The 7,182-nt window shown below is 36.5% G+C and overlaps 3 protein-coding genes across 4 annotated transcripts in view; 1 reads left to right on the forward strand and 2 right to left on the reverse strand.

The window, feature by feature from the left end:
- Window positions 1-100, reverse strand: part of si:dkey-220f10.4 (tubby protein) — a gene marked incomplete in the record, with an annotated part of 4,634 nt that extends 4,534 nt beyond the window's left edge. Inside the window, 1 exon segment of the mRNA XM_024285170.2 lies at window positions 1-100.
- A 61-nt stretch (window positions 101-161) lies between these two features.
- ccdc189 (coiled-coil domain containing 189) lies at window positions 162-3,411 on the forward strand. Of its 2 annotated transcripts, XM_024285173.2 has the most exons (9): window positions 162-276; window positions 577-611; window positions 684-749; window positions 831-994; window positions 1,171-1,241; window positions 1,314-1,430; window positions 2,054-2,123; window positions 2,285-2,350; window positions 2,456-2,555. In XM_024285173.2, exons 1-8 carry the CDS (start codon window positions 205-207, stop codon window positions 2,314-2,316), a joined length of 627 nt encoding a protein of 208 aa, XP_024140941.1. In that variant the 5' UTR covers window positions 162-204; the 3' UTR covers window positions 2,317-2,350; window positions 2,456-2,555. The 2 variants fall into 2 exon arrangements, with proteins under 2 accessions (XP_024140941.1, XP_024140942.1); XM_024285174.2 differs by lacking the exons at window positions 2,054-2,123; window positions 2,285-2,350; window positions 2,456-2,555 and adding an exon at window positions 3,277-3,411.
- Window positions 2,570-6,856, reverse strand: phkg2 (phosphorylase kinase, gamma 2 (testis)). Its single transcript, XM_024285172.2, has 10 exons — window positions 6,633-6,856; window positions 6,281-6,382; window positions 6,010-6,185; window positions 5,877-5,931; window positions 5,733-5,798; window positions 4,107-4,270; window positions 3,943-4,033; window positions 3,713-3,866; window positions 3,507-3,632; window positions 2,570-3,428 (listed from the first exon to the last, which is right to left on the reverse strand). The coding sequence occupies exons 2-10, from the start codon at window positions 6,373-6,375 to the stop codon at window positions 3,183-3,185; spliced, it is 1,173 nt and encodes a 390-aa protein (XP_024140940.1). The 5' UTR covers window positions 6,376-6,382; window positions 6,633-6,856; the 3' UTR covers window positions 2,570-3,182.
- Between the last annotated feature and the right edge of the window lie 326 nt (window positions 6,857-7,182).

Raw genomic sequence — 7,182 nt, forward strand, 5'->3', positions numbered from 1 at the left:
CATACATTTGGCATTAGAATAAAAAATAAAAATGAAAAGCTAAACGGGGGATTCTCGTTGCTATAGAAACAGCGATAGCGCCCCCCAAAAATATATATAAAAAATAATAATAAAAACCCTTTCACTTAGTTTTAACTCGTCTTTTGCTTGCTTTATTATTATTTTTTAAAGTACTTTGGCTAATAACCAATACATTAATAGTTTATGGAGGACTTTGCTAGGATACCGGAAGTAAACAAACGGAAACATTCAGCAAAAATGACCACACTGCTAAAGGTGAGGATCTCCTGTCTTCTTAGATTGATTGTAGATAGTTTAATTTCTTCTGTTTGTCTGAATATCCAGAAAAAAAAAAAAAGAGATCACAAACTGTTATATTTTAAAGCTTTAAACTAACCCTTTTTACACAATGTCTGCCTCATAAACACATTTCTAATTAGGTAAATATAGTTTTATGACAATCAAAATGTTTATTAAAAATAGCTTTTTTGTATGTTTTGTTCATTGAGGTTGATTTTTTTTTAATTCTTTTGTATCTCAGCTTTTAACAAATATTTTTATTTTATTTTATTGCAGGAACCACATGCTATAAAGGCCAAAGTGATGCTTTGGTAACATTTTATTTCATTAAGTTTCACTTACCTGTACAACTAACACCAAATGTATTCTCTTGATGTTTACAGGAGAGACATAAGCTACCATGACATGGAGATTATTGACCAGATAAAGGCTGTTCCTGATCTGGAGAGGTGTTAGAACCCAGAAGAATCAGTCATTGAAACAAAAATCCATTAAATGAATTGTCTTTCAGACTTCTCTTGTTGCGACAGCACTTTATGCAGACTGTTTGGACTGGATCTCCCTGAGCCAAAAAGAGGAGTTGTTGTGGAGCTGTACGTCCAGGCTGTGCTGTTTGGCAGGAAGCAGAGCTTTAAAAAAGAGCAGACGTCTTCACTTCTGTCCATCATTAAGTCTATCCATGAGGCTAACGTAGGTAAGCAAAAGCAGGGTATTTATAACTCTTGCGCAGCTAAAGATTAAAGGCTCTTTAAGCTTGTGTAAAGTTAGCACCATGCATCTTTTAATGTCATATAAAAAATCAGATTTTAACCTTTAAAATAATACTAAAAATAACAATTCATGTAGTTAAAACATCTTTTTAACTTGCAGGGAATCTTCTCAAGGATGAAGACGAATGTTTTCATTACTGTGTTGAACTTCTGCTGTGCCACTCAGTCAGGGTTTGTAAAGTCATTTTAGATTAAATGCATTCCCATGATGCACTGCTTCTCATCTTTTTCTGTGTACCACAGCGGCCTCCTTTCAGCATCAGCATCTTCACGTATGAAGAAGCCAACAGCATCCTGAAGTATCTGGACGCTGTCTATTTGAAACACTGTAAACTTTACAAGTACATCTTTACGCCACAGGTGAGCTTCAACTTTTTCTTCATTTTTCCTCCACCTCTCCAGTTCAAAGAGTGGATTAAAAATGTAATATAAATAGCAACATTTCACAATATTTCAAAAGAAAATGTTTCAAAATGAATTTATATTGTTTTTAAGCAGTGAAAGCATCAAAAGTTCCCCTTTTCTATCAGTACTTTCAGCCACGTAATTAATTAATTGGGTGTTTTTGTATAGATAACTTTATAAGAGGAATACTAAAACTTTTTTAAAACTGATCATTTTTTACATAACTGGTTGTAACCATATTAGACACAAGAGATTTTGTATGAATTATAGCTTTAACTTTTAAAGTTATGGTCACCATATTTAAAATAAGTGAGAATGTTTATGTTGTATTATGAAGCTAGATGTACAAGCAAATTACAATAATACTAATTCAAAAATCTCTTTGCATTTGAATTTTATTCCCATTATTTACGTTGATACATTTTAAACAAACTTTTAGAAATAGATGAGATTTGGGAAAACAAAATTATACAAAAAATTTAGAAACTTGTTTTTTCTACTTTTTAAAATGACTTTTTTTCTTAATGTAAGCATTTAGAAATTAAAATTTAAGAATTTATTTCTCTGCTTTTGACTAGCCCAAACTTGATCTGTTTTTGACTTATTCTGGGATGGAAGAACATGCATCTTCTGCTGCAAACGGTAGAGGTAAGAACTGATGTTTTTTTTCTCACAAGTGTTCACAATTAGGTAAAAATAAAAATGCAAGAAAACTTTTTGTTTTTAAACTCATCTCAGACTTTTTTAAAGTTAAACATTTCTTTAATTACGAGACCTGGACCAGATTAATTACACCATTTTCATGGCAGATGTTGCCGATTTGATGGAAGAAACAAAATAAACGTTGACCACAGATCAGCAAGACGCCTGTAATGGTGAGATCTTAAATCCTAAGAGATTATTTCCCTTATTAACTGTTTTTAAAATGAAGCAGGACTGATTAAAACCATGTGTTTCCTTTTTTTTTCCCTCATTTTTAGGTTATTTGGATTCAAAAACAGCCATTTAGCAAAACGTCAGCCAGAAAATGATGCTTTCAAATAATCACAAAGACTAAAAAATAAAAATCCAAACTGTACACTTGCTTGAAATAGTATAATTTAGACATCTATTTTATTGTCAATAAAATTTCTTTCTGCACTTACAGTACAATTACATCTGCATATGTACAGTTTTGTACCTGCAGGCACTTCTTCGTATTAGACTGTAGGGGGAGCTGTAGAGAAAAAGTTGTTAGTTTTCACAGTCGTGTTAGTGGGTTTCTGTTTGAGGGCGACATAACTGAGTGCAAACACACTTGACGTATAGCGAATATCTACAGTACGGATGCTTAACACTGGATTACCTCTGAGATTGAATGTGTTATTTAAATATCTGCAAAAACTACGGATCACAGTGCATTTATTCTCCCCATTAACTGCAATAAAATCCTAAATACGTATTAATAAATTGTATAATTTATGATCCTCAAAAGGTTGTGCACCTCCACTGCAAAAAGCGCTGAGTTTCAAACATGTTCGGATCAACACACAGATATATTAGACCGTCATGCATTGTTCAGAGTCGAGGTACGTTAAGGCATGAAAATGTGCTGATCCCTGAAGTCCACATCTTAAATATAAACAGTAACATAAACAACAGCAGTACTCATAAGACAGCACATGCACATGGTTAAAAAAAATCATTATGTCTAGGAATGAGGAGGTTTTATGTTTCAAAGTCCTCCAGCCCCAGCAGCATGATCTTCGCCGTGTTCTGAAAGAGCGCCGCTCTGTTCTGCTGCTCGCCCTTCTTCACCCAGTGGCCGTAGATGCGGAAGGCGCAGCCGTCGATGAGCTTGCGGACGCCGCGGATGGAGTACGGGTCTCTGGCCAGCACCTCGCGGGTCAGCGGCCGCACACGCCGGTAACGGCTGTACATTCTGATGCAGGCGAGCACGCTCACTATCAACACCTGGAGGACACCAGAGGCAAAACGATTCAAGTCTTTGGTGATGTTTTTTTTTTTTTAAATAAAAGAAGTTGGGCTCACCCGAAATGACTTTCTGGGGCTGAAGAGGCGCACGTCCTCTTTCTGGTACTGTCGGAAGAAGGGATGAGCTAAAGCTTGTTCTGCAGTAAGCCGGGCAGCTGTATCCACCACCAACAACCTGGAAATCTACAGGAAACATTATTAAAAAAATAAAAAACATAAAAATGTTCATTTTCAGTAAAAAGCTTTTAAAAAACAAACATTACCAGATCTTTCACAGTGTCCGAGCGGTCGTCCCACTCCGGAGAGCTGAACTGATACCGACCCTCCATGATCATTCGTAGCATCAGCATCTGTTTGCGATGCCAAAACGGCGGCGAGCCAGCTAAGAGGGTGAAGAGGATGACTCCACAAGCCCATCTTCAAACAAAAAAAACATCAACAACTTCAGAAGGAAAATGGTCTACTGTTTTATTATGAGAAATAGAAGACTTACAGGTCAACCTCTTTGCCATATCCTGGATGCATTTCATCCATGGAGCATTTCAGGATTTCTGGGGCCAAATAACCGGGTGTTCCACAGAGTTCTAATTATATAGAAAAACAAAATGTTTTAGTTTCACCAAAACAAATCCAAAACTCTGGACCTTATAGACATACCTCTAAGATTCTGTCCAGGTTCTAGCTGCACTGAGAAGCCAAAGTCTGAGAGTTTGATGTGCCCATGATCATCCAGCAGAATGTTTTCAGGTTTCAGATCCCGGTGCACGATGTTCAGCGAATGCAGGTACTGCACAGCCTCCAGCAGAGCGCGCATTATACTCCTGAGGGGAGGAAAAGAACACAGGCTGCACTGTAGGGCTACAAACCATTATTTTAATAGTCGACTAATCGGGTCATGCACAAAGGAGATGTAAAGCATCTTAACAGTAATTAGCTTTTAACTAACTAAAATAAAGATAATTAAAATGATAGTTTACTAAACTTTTAATGAATCGTGCAGCCTCTTTCCTTCATTCATTTCTGGTATTAAAGTTAGATTAAATCAAATGAAACTAGGAACTATTTTTTACAAAAGATAAAGTTTTGGTCTCATTGACTCAAATATAGAAAAAAAGTGCATTTTTTAGTTGAATGCTCACAACTTTGTTCAACTTTACTACACTCTGACTCCATATAATATAAAGTAACGACAAGTCAACTATTAAATTAGTCGTCGAGTATTTTAAAAGTCGATAAGACGACTAATCGTGACAGCCTATTGATACTGATTGACTTAAACCGTGAAAAGATATTTTTATAAAGAGATCTTTTTTTAATTTAATTTTTAATGTGTTTTCCAAGAATCCACATTTACCAAACAAATAACAGTCCCAACAACCCAAACGGAAATGTTTACACACACAGAAAAGACAGGCAAATTCATAAAATAAAATGAAAAATTAGAATAAATTAAAAAAAAGGTGCTGTAACTTGGAAATGGCAACAAGTGGAACCCCTAGCAAGAACCATTGGCTGGAGATCATCTGGACCATTTACTCAACAGAAAAACTGACATTTCAATTAAAATTAAAAAGTGACCTGTTCAAAAAAAGAATTTGATCTACATTAATTAGACTTCTACACCATAAGCCCCGTACTTAAAAAAAACAACAACCCTGTATTTGTTAAAAAGTGATAATCTGAAGAAAAAAAAATTGTTTGAAAAATTCTGTTGAAAAAAAAAACTAAAAATGAGGCAGAAAATTATGATTTAAAATGTAAGAAGGTGAATATTACACAAAAAATATTCTGTTTGTGCAACTCACTTAAAATATAATCCTTTTCCAAACTGTTTTTAAAATATATCCCTATAAAAAATGTACTTAAAATCGATAAATTGTAGGATTAGATAATATTATAAAAAAATTGAAAACCCATTACAATGAAAATTGTGTTTTTGTGGCAATTTTCCCATAATGCATGACAAATATAAAGAAAATTTAGATTAAAATCACATTTCAGAGTATTTCTTGATTAAAAATATTGGTAATATTTCGTTGGGGGGCGTAAGCTAGCAGGAGAGAGCGTAAACAGATGGATGATGGGAAGGGGGGCAGGCTTACTCTGTGCCAACAGTCCCACCCACAACTTAAGAGGTGAATTTCTAATGGAATATTGCTGCTCTGCAGAAACTATATCCTAGAAAGCAACACAGTTTTTTTTTTAATTTTGGCTAAAAATATCAAAAATAAAAAAGAAAACAGTTCAAAAGATGAGCGGATTGGGTCAAATTGGGGAACTCACCTCGTCTCCTTCTCACTCAGTGTTACTTTTTCTGTGAGGTAGTCAAACAGCTCTCCTCGCCTCATTCTATAATGCATAAAACAATAGTAATTTATATATTATTTAGCACTTTAACAGTATTTCAATTTCATTTTTTCTACTTACAGGTCAAACACTAGAAATATGAACGTTGTGGACTCATAGGAATCAATAAGAGTGACTAAAGGGAGACAAAAAACATTTTTTTATGATAAAATCATCAACTAGATGCCAGTAGATTTTCAGAGGGGGGACCTACTGATGGAGGGGTGTCCCTTCACCATGTTGAGAAGGTGGATCTCCTTCAGGGTGGAGCTTTTCACCTCCTCCAGCTGCTGGACCGTCATCTTCTCGGCGGTGATCTCTATGATTTTCACGGCCAGCTCCTGGCCCGTGTGCCTGTGCACACAGCGGCGGACCACGCTGCTCACCCCCCTGGGAGATCACAGACGCACGTGAACGCACCACGTCTCCATCATTAGCGTCCAGCGGGACTTCAGAGAACATCCTGTTCTTTCCACTCTGCTCACCTGCCAATAACCTCCTTCGGGTCATATTTCTGGTAAAATTCCTTCGCTCCCACCCAGTCCGGCAGTTCGTCTCCAACAACGATGTCCTTGGTCATGATGGATCTGGAACGGGAGCAAATTCACTCACGCGCGCGCCCGACGGGGACGACTAGCTAACACAAGAGGAAGTTTAGTTGGGACTTCGCAAACATTCAAACACCACCATTGTTCGCTATAAACTCATTTTTTAAAAGCTTGCTCTTTGGGATAATTTAAGAGTAAAACACGGGCTCGTCAGTCAGGTTAGAACGTCTTTGATTTGGCCTTGTACAGACAGTGAGCAGGTTCACTGACCGACCAGGAAGCTACTCACCAAGTCTGGCCAAAAAACTGCAAGAAAAGGACCGCGAATATCAGCAGAACTGATACCCTCCGCGAAGGGGATTTATGTCGAGGTCATAACTGTGTGTTACCGAGTCGTGACGGCACTCCAGAGTTGCCTAAAAAGTTGTCTCCGGTCAGAGCAATGTTTACATTCTGGTCAAATTCCTTCAAAATCGTTTGAGACCGGTTTGCTGCTGTGGCGACACTGCCCCCACGAGGCGGGAGTGAGAATTGCATGAAGTGTGATAATAATAATAAAGTGGAATTGTAGTATAGCATATTATGACAATAGACTGTAAAAATAACATTATTTTTACAGTCTATCATTATGACACATATGTAAAATGATTAAAATAAAATAAAAAGTGGTGAGATGTTGCTACGTTAACATTATGGGGAAAGAAATCATTATGCAATGTTTGATAAATTGTGGGTTGTTTTAGGAAAAGTAAAATTAAATTACCATAAACATAGATAATAAATGGACTATTGGAGAGTTTGTTTGCACGGTGTAAAAAATGTGAATTGAAAATTGAGAA

This window comes from Oryzias melastigma, linkage group LG19 (genome assembly GCF_002922805.2).
Source record: "Oryzias melastigma strain HK-1 linkage group LG19, ASM292280v2, whole genome shotgun sequence".
Classification (NCBI taxonomy): Eukaryota; Metazoa; Chordata; class Actinopteri; order Beloniformes; family Adrianichthyidae; genus Oryzias; species Oryzias melastigma.